The sequence below is a fragment of the Oryctolagus cuniculus genome, chromosome 16, assembly GCF_051225735.1.
Source record: "Oryctolagus cuniculus isolate XC-2025 breed Fujian yellow rabbit chromosome 16, ASM5122573v1, whole genome shotgun sequence".
NCBI classification, from domain to species: domain Eukaryota; kingdom Metazoa; phylum Chordata; class Mammalia; order Lagomorpha; family Leporidae; genus Oryctolagus; species Oryctolagus cuniculus.
Genome location: NC_142882.1, coordinates 20,812,136 through 20,828,961, shown reverse-complemented (window position 1 = coordinate 20,828,961; position 16,826 = coordinate 20,812,136). Strand labels below are relative to the sequence as shown.

The following is a 16,826-nucleotide window of genomic DNA, read 5'->3' as shown; positions in this document are numbered from 1 at the left end:
CGAGTGCTGGAGCCAGCACCTGTGCCTCCCAGGGTACGCGTGAGCAAGGGGCTGGAGTCTGGAGCTGGAGCCAGACTGAAATCCAGGACCTCAGACGTAGGGTGTGGACAACCTCCCATCCGTCTTTGCTGGGCCCTAGGTACCCTGAGGGTTGTCATTCCTGTGGTCCCCTGAGGGCCTGGACACAGAAGGCACTCAGTAAATGTTGTGGCACAGCTGCCACCAGCAACAGAGGCCACTGTTCTGGGTCGGAGCACGGGTTCGAGTCCCGGCTGCTCCTCTTCCGATCCAGCTCTCTGCTGTGGCCTGGGAAAGCAGTGGAGGATGGCCCAAGTGCTTGGGTCCCTGCACCTGCGTGGGAGACCCGGATGGAGCTCCTGGCTCCTGGCTTCAGCCTGGCCCGGCCCTGGCCATTGTGGGCATTTGGGGGACTAGACTGGATCGATCTCTCTCCCTCTCTCCCTCTCTCCCTCTCTCCCTCTCTCCCTCTCTCCCTCTCTTCCTCTCTCCCTCTCTCTCTCCACTGCTCTCTGTTACTCTGCCTTTCAAATAAATCAATCTTTGGGAATAAGAGAAATGCTGTTGGCAGCGAGGTGAGCCGAGCACAGCGGGCCCCCAGGGCTCACCTCTTGAGGAAGCAGGAACCACAAGGGGCCGCCCCGCCCCACCCTGCTGACGCACAGACCCTGAACTGAAACCAAGGCTCCTGCAGCCGGCTCTGTACAGCCCGGAGGGAGGGCCAGGGCCACCCAGGAGTCTCCCAGGTAGGAGCCTCAGAGTCCCCAGACACCCCCCCCCCCCAGCGAGACAGAGCATGGGGTCCGGGCTGGGCCAGAAGGGGTCCTGACAGGCATTGAAATGAGGAGGAAATTTCTGGAGGCTATGAGGGAGGACTTCCTGGAGGAGGAGGCCTCGGAGGGGAAAACTGGGTTGGGGGGGGGAGTCACTCCTGGCAGGCAGAGGCATGGAGGGGAGACGGCAAGCGAGCCCGATGCATTCTGGGTAAAGGAAGCTTGTCAGGGTTGGATTGTAGGGGCAGGGAAGTCGGGAAAACTCAAAAGTTTGAAACTCAGCAGGCGTCCATGCATCCCCAAACAGTTCCTCCTCGGCCACCGGCCTCCTCCCCATCGTCCTCCGTGCCAGCCCAGCGCCAAGTAATGCTGGGGACAAAGAAAACAAAGCCAAGCACGAGACCAAAGAGCCCAGCTCCAGGTCCCTGGGCGGCAGAAACAGCCAGGCAAGTAGACCCCAAATGCGTGTGGTCACGTCTGGGGCCAGGGGAGGAAGGCTGGGAGGGTGGGGAGCAGAGAAGGGTGTGTGGGCTGCCAGGAAGAGGGGACATTTCTGTGGGATTTTGAAGGCTAAGTAGGAGTTCTTCCAAGTAGAAAAAAGCATAAGTTTGTAAGGCTGTGCTAGGTAACCACAGGATTCATGAATTATTTTATGCACCCACTTACAAGAGTGCATCACAAAGTTTAGGGGAAACAGAATTAAAATATTTAATTTAGGGCTGGGTGTTTGACCAGGTGTTTCCTATGCCTACGGCCCGTATCCGAGTGCCTGGGTTCCGGTTCTGGCTCAGCTTCCTGCTAACACACACCCTAGAACGCAGCAGGTGATGCCCCCAGCACTTGGGTCCCCTGCTACCCACATGGGAGACCTGGGTTCAGTACCTGGCCCGTGGTCCAGCCTGGGCCATGGCAATGGCATTTGTAGAGTGAACAGCCTGATGGGATCTCTCTCTCTCTCTCTCTCTCTTTCTCTCTCTCTCTCTCTCTCTCTCGCTTTCTCTCTCTTGCTCTCTCGCTCTGTCTCTGCACACACACGCACAAGCCAAGTTGAAATCCATCTACGGGTTTTTCAAGTGCCTCTTTTCCCAGAATGCTTTGCAGGTGTGTGTGTGTGTGTGTGTGTGTGTGTGTGTGTGTGTTCTACAACGGGGACGTGTTCTGAAAGTCGGCACCGCTAGGGGGCAAACAACCCATCAAATAAATCAACCAACCTTTAAAAAAAAAGGTTTCTCTGAATTGCATGCATAGCGCTTTTTTTTTTTTATTTATTTACAGTTCACACTTTTACGAACTTTTCCTTTCAATTTTTATCTACTTGAGAGACAGACAGACAGCTCCCACACACGGAAGCTGAGGTAGGAATTCAATCCGGGTCTCCCACGCGGTTAGCAGGGACGCAGCATCTGGAGCCGTTCCCCGCTGCCTCCCAAGGTTTTCACCAGCAGGGAGCTGGCATCAGGAGCCGGGGCCAGGGATCGAACCTGGTGTCTCAGTGTGGGCTGTGAACACCCCAGCCAGGGCCCCAGCTGCTGACCATGACGCTCCGGAAGACTCCCTGGCATGGATTTCAAAAATGGTTTTTCACCAACATAAACTCACATTTTATTCCATTTTCCATGAGTTTCGGGGAGGGCCCTCAGGATAGGTAGATACATAGACACACGGAACAGCGAATGGGTGGTAAGTGGGTGGATGGACAGATCGACGGAGGACAGATGGACGGGTGGGTGGATGGGTGGATGGATGGATGGGTGGGTGGGTGGGTGGATGGATGGGTGGGTAGGTGATTGGGTGGATGGATGGATGGGTGGGTGGGTGGATGGGTGGGTGGATGGGTGGTTGGGTGGGTGGATGGATGAGTGGGTGGATGGATGGATAGGTGGATGGGTGGATGGGTGGATGGATAGGTGGATGGGTGAATGGATACAGATAGCTATATGGATGGAAAGATAGATGACAGGATGATGAATGGATGGATGGATAATTTTTTGAGATTTATTTATTATGTATTTGAAAGGCAGAGTTGGAGAGAAGGAATGAGAGGAAGAGAGAGAGAGAGAGAGAGATCTTCCATCCACTGGTTCACTCCCCAAGAGCCTGGACCTCCATCCAGGTCTCCCACCCGGGTGGCCCCTCTGCTTCCCCAGGTGCATTAGCAGAGAGCTGGACCGGAAGTGGAGCAGCCAGGACTCGAACCGGTGCCCATATGGGATGCCGGCACTGCAGGTGGCGACTTTACCCGCTGCACCACAGCGCCAGCTCCCTAGCTCTTCTCATAATGGCGTTAATAAGACTAAACACAAAAGGGAAAGCTCTTCAGGGATTTCTTGGAAGGAGCTGTTGAGTGACTACACACAAAATGCCAGGCACACAGTAGGTGCTTGGGAAATGCAAGCCGGTGTTGAATGCATTGCTCTGTCCAGCCTGGAGGACTTCTCGATGGAGGCGGCACCATAAGCTGCAAGAACAGAGCCAAGCTGAGCAGTGGGCCAAGTCTGACCCTTTCTCTGTCTCTCTCACCCACAGGTAACGTCCCCCCGACCCTGGGGCAGCCATGACAGAGGCCAGAAAGCTGCCTCCCCCGCTACCCCCACGTCTGGACTGGTTTGTGCACACCCAGATGGACCAGCTGGCCCAAGACGGCATCCCCGCATGGTTCCATGGCACCATCTCAAGAGAGTGAGCACAACCCACGCCCTCCCCCTGCCCTGTCTTTCCTCGGCCCCAATCCTGAGCAGAATTCTAGGCTGGGCTCACGATGTAACGAATCTGAGTTTCCCAGCCCCCAAAACTGCCTCCTCCTTGACTCACTGTGTGACCGTGTGCAAGCGACTTCCCCTCTCTGGACCTCAGCTCTACCTGTCCAGCACCCCCTACCTCTCCCAGGCCAGGCATCACCAATCGATAAGGAGCAGGATGCAGCCTCAGAATCCTTCTCAACACAGCTCCTCTCAGTCCATCCGGATAGAACCAAAGCACCCCAGTGAGGATGTGAGCAAGCCAGCCCTCTGAGGCCTGGCTCCACATAGACGGAGACAAGGCAGCCAGGGCCACCCTCGGCACGCAGGAAGTGGACAGGAAGCCGTGGGCACAGGAAGAGGGAGCACCTTGGCGGCCCACTGGACACGGCCATCACAAGTTAATTCTCAGCGCTTACTTCCAGTGTAACCAAGAAAGCATCCATCATTCTGGGCACATGATCGAGCCAAAAAAATGCTTCCAGAGAAAGTCCCAGGACACATGCACCATTCACCCTGGGTCCCTGTGTGGGATCTGCTCAGGGTCCCCCCACACCCCGCGGACACGCAGGCGACAAGGACAAAAACAAACAGATCAAAGTCCCTAGTATCCGGAACAGACGCTCCCAGCTCGTCTGGCAATGGGGTTGCTGTGCCTTTAAGGCTGCTGAGGATCAGAGACGGACAGAGCTCGGCCTGAGGTCACACAGTGTAATGAGCAGCGGAGCTGGGGGCTGGGAACCCACGACCTTCCCGGTGCCACCCGGATCCGCCCAGAGGAGCCCTAACATGGGTGGGGGTGGGGGACACGAGAGGAGGCCGTGTGACCCCTGCATCCTGCTCCTTATCGATTGGTGATGCCTGGCCTGGGAGAGGTAGGGGGTGATGGACAAGCCCCGGGATCAAGGTTCCCCAGAAGCCTCAGACCACCATGGAGAGCCCAGGCTCTGATTGTTCGTTTGGAAAAAAAAACCACAAAGTCCTAGGAGGACCCAGGGGGACAGGAGCCTGGACCCTGACTATCTCCTCCCTGTGTGTGTGTGTCCACCCCACCCCCACCCCCCAGGACCGCCGAGAACTTGCTGGAGTCACAGCCGCTGGGGTCCTTTCTCATCCGGGTCAGCCACAGCCACGTGGGCTACACCCTGTCCTACAAGTAAGCCTCGGATTAGGGGGCCCGGGCTGGCGGCAGGTGCACTCTGGGCGTGGCCTGTTGGCCTGGAGACGGCTTGTGGGCGGGGCAGGGGGCCCCGGCTGGCACGGTGGGCGTGGCCTAGGCTTTCACCATTGCAGGCGGGCATTCTTGTCTTGGCCAAGTCGGACCCTTTTGGGGGAGGGAGACGCGGGGAGGCCCAGAGCCGGATCCGATCTTGGTGTGCGGCCGCAGAAGGCAGGTGCGGGGTTCAGGCAGCCACACCCCACGTCGGGGCGCTGCGAGGGATTCCCGCCTCTGCTCCCCTGCTCATGCGCACCCTGGGAGGTAGCAGGTGCAGGCGTGGCTCCAGCGCCTGGGTCTGTGCCATCCACCTGGGAGACCTGGGTGAGGCTCCTGGCTTTGGCCTGGCTCAGCCCCGGCTGCTCTGGATGGGAAAAAAAAAAAATCCAATGGCTTAACTACAGCTACCCACCATGGGAAACCCTTGGCCCCCGGGTCACACAGCCTAAGACTGGCTTTGTCATTTCTTGCTGTGCGACCTTAGAAAGTCACTCAACCCCTCTCGGCCTCTCAAAGCCCTTCGTGGGCCATTGCATCCGTTCAGAGATTGGCCAAGCATCTACTGAGCGCCTGCTGTGTGCTAGGCACCTAGCCTTCTTCGGGGGTTACACTGAGCCCTGGCCAGGCTTGGCGTGAACCTTCGCGGCTCCGGGTCGCCAGTGGGGAACCGGAGGCGCGCTGGGGCGGGCGGGCTGTGGGCCGCTCAAGGGGAGGCGGTGTCTCCGCAGAGCCCCCGGCTGCTGCCGCCACTTCATGGTCAAGCTCCTGGACGACGGCAGCTTCGTGATCCCCGGGGAGCAGGTGGCCCATGCCTCGCTGGGCGCCCTGGTCACCTTCCACCAGCAGCACCCGGTCCAGTCGCGTGCGGAGGAGCTGCTGACACAGCCCTGCGGGCAGGTGAGGACCGCCAAGGCCGCGGCCGGCCCTGGCTTCGCTGTGGGGTGCGGGGCGCGAGTCTGTATAAGGCTCGGTGGGCGTGGCCCGGGGGGGCTTCGCTGTGGTGGGCGGGGCGCGAGTCCATATACGGCTCAGTGGGCGTGGCCAGGGGCTTAGCGGTGGTGGGCGGGGCGCGAGTCTGTATATGGCTTGGTGGGCGTGGCCCGGGGGCTTTGCTGTGGTGGGCGGGGCACGAGTCCTTATAAGGCTCCGTGGATGTGGCCCAGGGCTTAGCTGTTACCTGCCGGGCATGATTCCTTATTATTATTATTCAGTGGGTGTGGTCTGCAGCGGCACTGTTGTGGGCGGGACCCGACTCCCTGTTAGATTCAGGGGGCATGGCTTGGGCCCTGAGACTCTGTGTGGATGGGGCACAAGTCCTCAGAGGGCTCAGTGTGTGTGGCCTACAGGCCAAGACCTGCCGTGGGCGGGGCCTATTTCCGTAGACATTTTGGTGGGTGGGGCCTGGTTCCCCCACGGCTGCTGTGGGCGGGGAAGTTCCTGGGACCCGCCTGCCCGGGCGTGTCCCGGGCCCCAGCCCAGCCTCTTTCGCCCCGCGTGGGACTGAGCTGCAGGGCCCTCCTGCCCCCAGGAGGATCCAGAAAACGTGGACTACCAAGATCTCTTCATTTACTCCACCGCACTGGCGGAGGACGCTTGCCGCTCCGCCCATGGCCCCGGCGACCGTCAGCCCACGGACAGCAAGCCATCGGCGGAGACGGACCGCGGACCCAGCCCGGAAGCCCCTCTCGGGGAGGCCCGGCAGGGAGTCTGGAGGAACCTCAAAGCGCTGCCGCAAGTAGGCAAGAGGCTCCAGGAGCAGCTGAGGTCCCGCCTCTCAGCTGTGAGCTTCTCGTCGCTCCGGGACCCCGGGCGGACGGCGGCGACCCAGGGCTCCGGGGCCAGCACAGGCAGCCAGGGACACTCGGGACACCCGGCCCGGGCGGGCAGTGTCTCCTCCGCGGAATCCTCGGTGGCCACATCCCTGAAAAGCCTCTCACAGCCTTCGAGAGACAGAGACGCCCCCTCCAGGAAGGCCACCAGGTCTACGAGCTGGAGCGAGCCGACACCCAGGCACCGCAGCTGGCACCACGCGGCCGTGAGGGCGCTGTCCTCCCACGGGTCCGAGCCGCGGCCGGGGGACTTGGAACAGCCCGAGGACTGGCTCCCCGAGGAGTATCGCCCGCCGCCGCCCTTTGCGCCAGGGTACTGCTAGAGGACAGGGCGATCCAGGCTCCGGGCCCCTGCCGCTGGGGGGCCAGCCTTAGCCCTGAGCCTCCCCTCCCCACTGTCTCCAGTCCCCAGGGACCAGGGACACTAATAAAGTGCTTTGGGGACCTATTCCCACGGTTGTCAACGGTGCCCGCCGGGTCAGGCACCTGCTGTGTGCCCAGTGCTGACCTGGCCCCGCCACGCCCACCTCCAGGGCTCCCAGGTCTCCCCCACAGGGGCAGGGGCCCAAGGACTTGGGCCATCGTCCACTGCTTTCCCAGGCCACAGTAGAGAGCCACTTCTGGCCTTCACAAGTGTGGAAAGATCTAGAAAGCAGCCCTCGCCTCCCTTTTTTTTTTTTTTTTTTTTTTTAAATTTTTTTTAAACAAACAGGGAGATCCCGGACCAGAGTGCGGCCGGTCCCTGAGTCACACAGCGTCGGGAGCCGTGCGTCCGGTGAGGCTCGCTGGCCTGAGTGCACGCCCAGGGCCCGGGCAGAGTCCCCAGGGCTCCGAGCGCGCGGAGGGCTCCCTCCCGGGTCCGCCGGCTCAGATGCGGATGTGGAAGGTGCTGTGAGAGAGAGAGAAGGCCATCGCGGCGCCAGCAGGGGGCAGCACTCCCTCCCCCCTCCCCCATCCAGGGCACCTGCTGCGGCTTCAAGAGCAACATTGTATCAAGGTGTTGGTTACTGCATCTAATTGAAGATACAATGAATGGGCCAACCGCTCAAAGCCGCACAGAGGCCAGGGCTGGGCCAGGCTGAAGCCGGGACCCCGACGTGGCCGTCACCTGCTGCCCCCCTGGGTACCCCCGGCACTCAGACGCGGGGACGCGGCTCTGCCTGGAAATTGCTAAGGGGGTGGCGGGGAGGGGCTCTGCGCTGCTCTCTCTAGGCCTCAGTTTGCACCTCTGCAAAATGGGTGAACCTGCAGGGCACCGGAGCAGGTGCGGCCCCAGGCAGGGGACCCTCTATGTGTCGGCGCTCAGGACCGTCTACCAGGGAACCTGTGGCTTATCCCAGGGGAAGGTGATCTCACGGGCTTGGACTGTCACAGGCCGGCGCTGTGGCCTAGCAGGTAAAACCATTTTAGCGCACAGCAGGTAGCCCCTGGGCTAATCCATGTTACCCTCCCTGTCAGCCTGGCGGTACTGGGTTCTGATTCTCCCGCAAGGCTGTCCAGGGACAGTTGCACGGTCTGCGGACTGGATCAGGCCGTGAACGCCGCAGGGCACCTGAGGAAGTCAGGCGCCCGCAGGATCATGTTCTGGAAGTCTTCCAGGGACAGCCGCCCGTCGTGGTCCCCGTCGGCCTCGTCCAGAACCCGCTCACACACGAGGCTCACTTCCTCGGCGCTCAGCTCCCCCCGCGTCAGCCTGCTCACCGTCTGTTCCAGGTCCCAGGCGCAGATGTAGTCGTCGTTGTTAAAATCTGCAGGGCGGGGGGTGGGGGACAGGCCACGGGGGCGGGGCTGGGCTGGCCCTGGTCGCAGAGACAGAACCCGAGGCCATGGGCCGGCCCCCGAGAGCCTGCCGCACAGCCTGGGTAGTCTTTGCACCGGACTTGTGCAGGGACCTGCTGGGAGTCTGACTTGTGGATTGCCTAAGTATTCAGCGCGCGCCTACTGTGTGCTTGCATGGTCTAAGTATATGTCACCCATCATTCAAAAAGTATGGCGTGAGCTACGCAGCGTGGGCTCTAAGTCCGCTCCATCCGGGTCTCCCACGCAGATGCAGGAGCCCAAGCACGTGGGCCATCGCCTGTTGCTTTCCCACAGCAGGGAGCTGGACCGGAAGTGGAGCAGCCGGGACTCGAACTGGGGTCCCTATGGTATGCTGGTACTGCAGGTGCAGCGCCGGCCCCTCCTACGAGAAATGAGGCCGCACCGCCTGGTGATGGAGGCTGACAGGCTGAGAGGGAACAGAGGGAAAGGTACCCCAGGCAGCGAGCGCAGCAGGTGCAAAGGGCCTGGGGCACACGGCATCTGCTGTGTTCAAGGCCAGTGTGGCGGGAATGGGGTGAGCAAGGGGCCAGGGTGGGCGGAGGAGCAGGCCGGGCCCCCAAAGCCCTCGGGGAGCCATTTGTGGTGGGCTCCATCTTGTTCCACGCCTCGCCTACCCCGGGCTGTGCACCCACCATAGATTTTAAAGGCATAGTAGGCCTTGAGGTCACGGGGAGCCATTTCGCTCATCACGGAAAACATGTCCAGGAAGTTGTGCAAGGTCATGTGCCCGTCGCCGTCCTCAGAGAAGACCTGGGCGATCCGCTGGCGGAAGGGGTTATCCTGGGCACCAGAGGGAATAACGGAGGCTAGCCTTCGGCCAGAATCGCCGGGACACCCCCATCGGCCCACCCTCAGCACCCGCCGCTCTGCTGGGCCCACACCTAGGGCGCCCTACCGCCCAGGCTCCCCAACAGGACTTCCGGGATCCACGCTCCAAGCCCCACTGGTCAACATGGCCACCACTTCCAGCTCCAAGGGCAGCCACGTGATCCCAGGATGGCCAATCCAGGATTGTCATTGGCTTAGCCACTGTGGATTGGCTCTGGGCAGAACACGTGATGCGAACTGACCAATCAGAGGCTGCCCTGGCTGGGAGAGCCTTGCTTTCTATTGGCTGTGGCGCTGAGGGGACCGGAAGCTGGGCTGAGGAGACCGGAAGCTGGGCTGACGGAGGGTCATGCTCCACCCCAGCTCCCTTGAGGGGCGTCAACAATGAGGCAAACGTGCGGCCATGAGGACCCGGCCTTTATACAGGGCTTGGTATGGAGAGAACCGACTCTCTGCCCCGCAGCAGGCCCCGGGTGGAGCCCCTCACAGCAGTGACCCCATCCTGCCCCGTCCCCAGCCCTCCATCTTGTCTCCGTGAGGCCGCTGCTGTGTGACCATGCCCAGTGTCCTGACGTCTCTGAGCCCGGCTGGTCACTGCTGAAATAATGGCATGGAGGGAAGTCCCCCTGCCGGTCTGCCTGCCTGCCCGCCCCGGGCCGACGTACCTTCAGCTCGGGCATGCCGCAGATCAGCTCGTAGGGCACCTTGACCTGCGGGCAGCTGGTATAGTCCAGCGGGACCAGCTGGGGCGCCAGGTCCTGGTACCGATAGAAGAGCCTGGAGCGGGGAGACGGACGCCGGGGAGGCGGGAGCCTCGGGCCCTCAGCTCACAAAGAGAAGGCAGCAGGGGTGCTGGGCTTTGAAGCATGAGTAGGAGTTCGCGGGGGACAACTCGGAGGAGGAGACCAGTACCTGCCTGCCTGGGACGCCTGCCCACCCTTCTCGTACCTTCCTCCCGTGATGGGGCCGAGCGCCCCGGGGTGCTAGGCGGTGTCTCCGAGGGAGCCAGGAGCCCCTGGGCCCTAGCCCCGCAAAGCCCCCTCCCTCGGGTTGGGATTCCGTGTGGCCTTGGGCGAGGGCTCCTCCCTCCCTGGGCCTCTGTTGCTCTGTCTGACGAAGCCAGGGGCGTAGGACCCCTCCCCTGGGACTCTCCTCTCCTCGGGGGGGGGGGGCGAGGTGGGCGGTGGTCAGCGCCGGCCTGTGGGAGCCTCAGGGTGACCCCTTGCGAGCTGGCCTCGTCCTCGCCCGGACAACGGGGCGCGTGGGTGAGAGGTGCACCCATGAATTATAAATGGCCCACGCGCCCACACACGTGGGGGCCATGTCCCCGGGTCGCTCGGCCGCTGAACCCCGAGCCAGCTTGGGTTTCAACAGCCCCGAGTTCAAGGCCAAGGTCTCGGGGGGCCATGCCCTGCCTAGACACCACCACCCCGACCCTGGGGAACATGCCAGAGCCTCGGGCCACCCCCCCCCCAGCAGCCCACAGCCGGCTCTGGACCCCCACCCCCACAGCTGGGGTCCCCGCCCCGACTCCAGGCCTGGGGGCAGGGGGCGGGGGCGTCTCCCCAGCTCACACCCGCTGGGCAGCTACCCGGTAGGTAACCTTGGGAGAAAGCCCAGGCTGCGACAAGGCTAGAAGAAGCGACTCCTCCCTCCGCGGCCCCTCCCCACGCCCGTGTCCCGGGCAAATGCAAAGACCCCCCTCCCCCAGCCATGACCCTGACCCCGCTGACCTCAAGATCTCCTTCCTGGTGAAGAAGGTGCAGTCCTGGGGGGATGGGGGGGAGAGACACCGACTTGGCCCCAACCCTGCTTCTAGAACCCTCCGTCCCCGCCTCCCTCCGGCCACACACCCGCCAGATGACCCTAACGCCCCCCGCCCCGACATGCACCTGCTCCAGAACCCCCGAGCCGGCCACACACCCAGATGACCGGCGCTGGGCCCATTTCGCAGATCTCCTGTGAGTCCCACTGAGGCCCTCCGACTGCTGCTCTCACCTGGAATTCCTCCAGCTGCTGAGGGGTGAAAACGCTCTGCTTGTTGCCCATGGCCAAGGCCACGGCCTGGACTCTCAGGTCCCTGCGTGCCCCGCTGACCAGCCCTCGGTCTCCCTCCGGGCCTCCGTCTGCAGTGCCAGGCTGTTGTGCACCAGCGTCTGGGAAAATACTCCTGCCCTGGCTGTCACCTGCCCACCCCACCCCACCCTCGCCCGATCCGCCCTGTCACCCCCCAGCCTGGGAGAGACTCGGGTTACAGCCAAGCTCGCTGGACAGCAGCCTGGACGTGTCCACGCCACCACCATCGGGGGTTCAGGGAGGCAAATCCCAGCCGTCTGCTGTGTGGCCTCGGCCAGGTCGCCTGCCCTCTCTGAGCCTCGGGGAGCTGGGGGTTAAGTAAGCGTCCGCCTCCTGGGGTCATTCTGCACATCTAAAGCACAGGTTGGGGGTTCAGATCAGCCAGCTGTGACCGGACTGAATCCTGAGTCCCGCCTGCGGCTGTCAATCAGACCAGGACTTGTCAGAGCCTTCAGGGTCCAGTGGGCACCGTGCACCCCCCAGGGGAGCAGCCTGTGAATACCCAGAATCCTCCTGGCAGAGACTCAGGGTGGACAGCTCTCAGCCTGGGGCCACAGTGGTGGTGCAGTGGGTAAAGCTGACACAGGCAGCACCCCACAGGGACGCAGGTTCTAGTCCCGGCTGCTCCACTTCCAATTCAGCTCTCTGCTGTGGCCTGGGAGAGCAGCAGAAGATGGCCCGAGTCCTTGGGCCTCCTGCACCCGCGTGGGAGACCCGGAAGAAGCTCCTGGCTTCGGATCAGCTCAGCTCCAGCCGTTGCAGGCATTTGGGGAGTGAACCAGCGGATGGAAGACCTCTCCCTCCCCTTTCCCCTTTCTTGTAGCCCTGCATCCCAAACAAACAAATAAACAAAGCTCCAATATAAGCGAGGGAAAAAGAAAGTCCAGAGAGGTCAAGCCACTTGCTCCAGGGCACACAGCATTGGAAGTGCCAATCTCCAAGATCTGTCTCAAGCAGCCTCTGAGGCCAGGCTGCTGGGCTGGCTGGGGGGGAGCAGGCTGGTCCATCTGAGTCTGTCCTGTCCGTCTCTGATTCCGTGCGGCCCAAGAAGGTCCGGCCGGACAGCGGGAAGTCCATTCTCTCAGGGCAGATCCAGCATTGGACGTCTGCCTGCTGCCCCCTGCTGGTAGGACTGGGAAAGGCCGCCGCGGTCCCCGTTTTTGGGTCCCGTCTCCCTGCAGGTTTGCCGACTCGACCGGTTTCTGAAGTCTTCACCCCTCTGCCCTCTCCTCTCCCCCACCCTCACCGCCTCCAAAACACGCTCCTGGAAAACAGGGAGCGACAGCCCCCAGAAATCCGATGCACGAATGTCCACAGTCTGGGCCCAGCGACGGGGCCGCCACGCAGGGGTGACGGCCACTGGCAAAGCCCGTGGCCACTCGCTGGTTGGGGACCAGTCACTGAGGGAGTCCTCGGGCCCCTGCCATCCACGCGGGACTAGGATGGAGCTCCCGGCTCCCGGCTTCAGCCTGGGCGCATCGGATGGTCCCCGTCTGCCTCCCTGCGGCCTCCAAGCCGGGACGCTGAGAATGAAGCTTGTATTTTGGGGACATCCAAAGCTTGTCACCATCAAGCTTCAGCCTACGGAGGCGACAGGGGTGCGGCCAAGAGGAACGGAGCCAACATCCGAACAAAAGACTCCCGTAGTGATGGTCCGACCTGGACTTGGCCCAGGTGTCGGCCGCAGGTGAGTGGACAGAGCGGATCGGGTTGCACGATGGGAGAAGGCGCAGAAGCGCAGGGGAATGAACTGTTAGGCCCAGCGAGAGGACGGAAAAGCCTCCAGCATCCGCCTGGAACACTGTTTCATTTATATGGAACTTTGGAAAACTGGTTTATTGATGAGAGGGAGAGAAGGAGAGAGGGAGAGAGGGAGAGAAATCCTCCATACGCTGGCCGCTGGTTCACTCCCCAAATGCCCACAGCACCTGCTGGGACGCGGCCCAAACAGCTGGCAGCTGGGAACTTAATCAAGTTGTTCGTGTTGAGTGGCGGGGGCCCGGTGGCCTCCTCCCAGCGTCTCCATCAGCAGGGAGCTGGCAGGGGGGGTGCGTGAGGCTGACACGGGACGTGGGCGTCCTACTGGGCACCTCAACCACATTTTTTTTAAAAGTGTCCTCTACCCCTTGTGGCCCCTCTATAAAATGAATTAATTAAATTCAATTTTAAAAATCGGGTGGGCGCCGGCCTGAGCTGCAGCCTGCGGTGCTGGATCTGCGAGTGTCGGATCGAGTCCCGGCTGCTCCACTTCCCACCCAGCTCTCTGCCGTGGCCTGGCAGAGCAGTGGAAGATGGCCCAAGTGCTTGGGCCCCTGCACCCACGTGGGAGACCCAGGAGAAGCTCCTGGCTTCGAATCAGCCCAGCTCCGGCCATTGTGGCCAATTAGGGAGTGACCAAAGGATGGAAGACCTCTCTCTCTCTCTCTCTACTGCTCTATGCAACTCTTTCAAATAAATAAAATAAATCTTTAAAAAATCTTTAAAAAAATTTAGTACATCAGCAGAGTTCAACTAATGCGGTCATTCACCAAAAGCTGAAAAATTAACGAGCACTGGTTAAGTTCACAAAATTACATCCGGGTATCCACCGACCGCTCAAATCGTGGCAAAAACCGAGAACGGGACCCCCAGCGGCTCCGAAAACACTCAGAAAGGCGAAGGGCTGCACGGATTCTACCTAGAGCCTCAGAGCCGGAAGCGGGTGTCCAAACAGGAAGTGTGGCGGGAGGCGAGTCGTACAGGACGCCGACGCGCCGGCCTCCTCGCCACGCCCCAAACCGGAAATGCCTTCAGAACCTAAGAGCGCATGCGTGTGGCCTAGTTCTACCAATCAGGAAGCAGGGGGGCGGGCGTTGGGGGCGGGACTAGCGTTTGCAAACAGGAAGTGTGGCATTCCGCCTTCCGAACGGCGGGCCGGCAGCCATGGAGGCCTACGAGCAGGTCCAAAGGGGTCCCCTGAAGCTGAAAGGCGTCGCAGAGCTCGGCGTGACCAAGCGGTGAGAGGCCCGGGAGCCCGCGGTGCCGCGCCCCCCGCCCGCCCCCATCTTTCCCGGGGGGCCTGGGGCGTCTGTCTCGTGCTCTCTTCACCTGCCCCCGTCTCGGTCTCCCCCCTCCCAGGAAGAAGAAGAAGAAGGACAAAGACAAGGCGAAGCTCCTGGAAGCGATGGGGACGAGCAAGAAGAGCGAGGAGGAGAAGCGGCGCTGCCTGGACAAGCGGACCCCGGCGCAGGCGGCCTTCGAGAAGATGCAGGAGAAGCGGGTGCGGGGCCGGGGGAGGGGGCTGGGCGCCGAGGGGACCCCGGTGCACGTGCAGCCGAGAGGTGCTGGATCGGGGCCGGAGGGCCGGGCGCGGGATCCCGGGTCCGCGCCTGGGTCCCGGTCCGACTTCCTAGGGAGCACGCGAACTCACGCCCGCGTCTCCTGTCTTTGCAGCAAATGGAACGGATCCTGAAGAAAGCATCCAAAACCCACAAGCAGAGGGTGGAGGTGAGGCCCGGGCCGGCAGGGCGGTGTGGGCGGAGGCGGTGGGGCCCCGCGATGACGCCGGCTCTCTGCTCTGTGCCCAGGACTTCAACAGACACCTGGACACGCTCACGGAGCACTACGACATCCCCAAAGTCAGCTGGACAAAGTAGCCCCCGGCCGCGCGCGAGGGGCGCCCCTGGGCGCCGCAACCCCCCATCCCCTGTCCCCCTCCTGGAACCCGATTAAAGCGAGAACGCCCCCCACCCACGCGACTGTGCGTTCTTGGAAGGGAAACCTTGGTAGTCTGGGCCCGGAGCGCCGCGTTTGTATCTGGAGGTCAAGGTCGCCTTGCCAGTGTCTGCCCCCCCCCATGAGACGGACTCCCCAGGAGAGAGGCGCTAAGACGGCGTGGGCGGCCTTCGAGGCTCCGTGTGGCTTCTGCTGCTCCATACGGGCTCCGTGGCCTTGCAGCTCTCCGCTCAGCACCGGCCGCTGAGACAGCTCGGGTGGCAGACACCGCTTCCGGTGAGCTGGAGTGTGAGCAGTACTTCCGGTGAGCCTGCAGCAGACACTGCTTCCGGTGAGCTGGAGGGGCAGCCCCACTTCCGGTGAGCCGGAGTGGAGTGGCAGCACTACTTCCGGTGAGCCTGCAGCAGAAACCTCTCCGGTGAGATTGAACAGAAGCAGCACTTCCGGTGAGATGAACAGAAGCGGCACTTCCGGTGAATTGCCACAGACACCTGAAACAGAAGTAGCACTTCCGGTGAGCTGGTTCAGGAGCAGCACTTCCGGTGAACAGCAGAAACCACTTCGGTGAGCTGCAGCAGTAGCATCACTTCCGGTGAGCCCGGAGCACCCGCAGCACTCTTCTTCCAGGCGCCTCTAATGGGTGTCCAGTGCCAAGGCAGACATTGCTAATCGATCGCGACGTTCCTCACCGTGGAAACCTTGGAGCACTGGTCCCTGAGTGGGCACGCGTGTGCTGTGATGCGGCGGCCGCGATGTTGGGAAAAACAGTGTCCGGGGGCCGCGCCGGGGCGGGGGCTGTCTGTGTAAAAGCCGCAGAATAAAGCAAAAGCGTCACTGAAGAGGAGTCTGGGCGTCTGATTGCCTGAGCCATAGCGGCCGGAGATGACTCCTGCCCTCTGTGCCGCGGGCTGGGTGCCCAGCGGGGAGCGCCTGACAGGCACCCAGCCCACCTGCTCATCCGGCGGGCCGGAGCGAAACCAGGGTCTCAGGGGAACGGCGGGAGGGCGCGGACCCAGCAGGAAGCAGTGTCCCGGGTAGCACTGGGATGCACCTGGCGCAGCAGGTAAAGCCTCCGCCCGCAGTGCTGGCATCACACAGGGGCGCCGGTTCGAGTCCCGGCTGCTCCATTTCTGATCCAGCTCTCTGCTGTGGCCTGGGAAAGCAGTACAAGACGGCCCAGGTCCTTGGACCCCTGCACCTGCGTGGGAAACCCGGATGGAGCTCCTGGCTTCGATTTGGCTCTGCTCCGGCCGTTGCGGCCATCTGGGGAGTGAACCAGCAGATGGAAGACCTCCCCCCACCCCCGTAACTCTGTCTTTAAAATAAATAAAATTTTTTCTAAAAACATTTCAGCTGAAGAATGCAGACACGCCGTTGGTTATGACCCGACCAGGGCCGCTAAAAATGTAGCAGGAAAGCACACGTGCCCAGCAGTGGCTTGCGGTTTTTCACGAGGGCATTCCGAGCAGTAAACCGCGGGCTGGCGCGGTGACCCACGTGGACACTGACAGGTGGCCGGAGGAGGCGGGAGGCCAGAGCTTGACCTCTGCACAGAGAAGCACCGCCTTCGCCCTGCCCTAGGACGCGTCACCCCTGGTGGCTGTGTGTAGGCTACGCTCCCCGGCCAGGCCGAGCTCCACGGGTCTGGACCCGCCCGGCTTCACCAGAGCGCCGCGGCCGGCCGGAGTCGCCCCGATTCCGCCGGCCCCGCCCCCCGCGCCCCACTTCCGGCCGCTCGAGGAGCGCAGCGAGAAATACGGTCTTCCCGGGCGTACTGCGCCTGCGCCTAGCCCTCCCGCACCTGCGCAGACCT

At 62.2% G+C, this 16,826-nt stretch overlaps 3 protein-coding genes across 6 annotated transcripts; 2 read left to right on the top strand and 1 right to left on the bottom strand.

The window, feature by feature from the left end:
• The first annotated feature begins 638 nt into the window (after window positions 1-638).
• On the top strand, window positions 639-7,022 carry HSH2D (hematopoietic SH2 domain containing). Of its 2 annotated transcripts, none has more exons than XM_089316487.1 (6): window positions 639-764; window positions 1,099-1,237; window positions 3,318-3,470; window positions 4,596-4,685; window positions 5,474-5,642; window positions 6,277-7,022. In XM_089316487.1, the coding sequence occupies exons 3-6, from the start codon at window positions 3,346-3,348 to the stop codon at window positions 6,895-6,897; spliced, it is 1,005 nt and encodes a 334-aa protein (XP_089172613.1). In that variant the 5' UTR covers window positions 639-764; window positions 1,099-1,237; window positions 3,318-3,345; the 3' UTR covers window positions 6,898-7,022. The 2 variants fall into 2 exon arrangements, with proteins under 2 accessions (XP_089172613.1, XP_008247545.2); XM_008249323.5 differs by having other exon boundaries at window positions 6,274-7,022.
• A 263-nt stretch (window positions 7,023-7,285) lies between these two features.
• Window positions 7,286-14,052, bottom strand: CIB3 (calcium and integrin binding family member 3). 3 transcript variants are annotated; one of them, XM_002722091.6, is made up of 6 exons: window positions 11,222-14,052; window positions 10,957-10,991; window positions 9,889-10,000; window positions 9,028-9,175; window positions 8,127-8,322; window positions 7,286-7,463 (listed from the first exon to the last, which is right to left on the bottom strand). In XM_002722091.6, the coding sequence occupies exons 1-6, from the start codon at window positions 11,270-11,272 to the stop codon at window positions 7,442-7,444; spliced, it is 564 nt and encodes a 187-aa protein (XP_002722137.1). In that variant the 5' UTR covers window positions 11,273-14,052; the 3' UTR covers window positions 7,286-7,441. The 3 variants fall into 3 exon arrangements, with proteins under 3 accessions (XP_002722137.1, XP_089172610.1, XP_089172611.1); XM_089316484.1 differs by having other exon boundaries at window positions 7,286-8,322; XM_089316485.1 differs by lacking the exons at window positions 9,889-10,000; window positions 10,957-10,991; window positions 11,222-14,052 and adding an exon at window positions 9,277-9,856 and having other exon boundaries at window positions 7,286-8,322.
• A 150-nt stretch (window positions 14,053-14,202) lies between these two features.
• On the top strand, window positions 14,203-15,852 carry FAM32A (family with sequence similarity 32 member A). The gene is made up of 4 exons (XM_002722092.6): window positions 14,203-14,295; window positions 14,417-14,558; window positions 14,732-14,785; window positions 14,866-15,852. The coding sequence occupies exons 1-4, from the start codon at window positions 14,222-14,224 to the stop codon at window positions 14,932-14,934; spliced, it is 339 nt and encodes a 112-aa protein (XP_002722138.1). The 5' UTR covers window positions 14,203-14,221; the 3' UTR covers window positions 14,935-15,852.
• The last annotated feature ends 974 nt before the right edge of the window (window positions 15,853-16,826 follow it).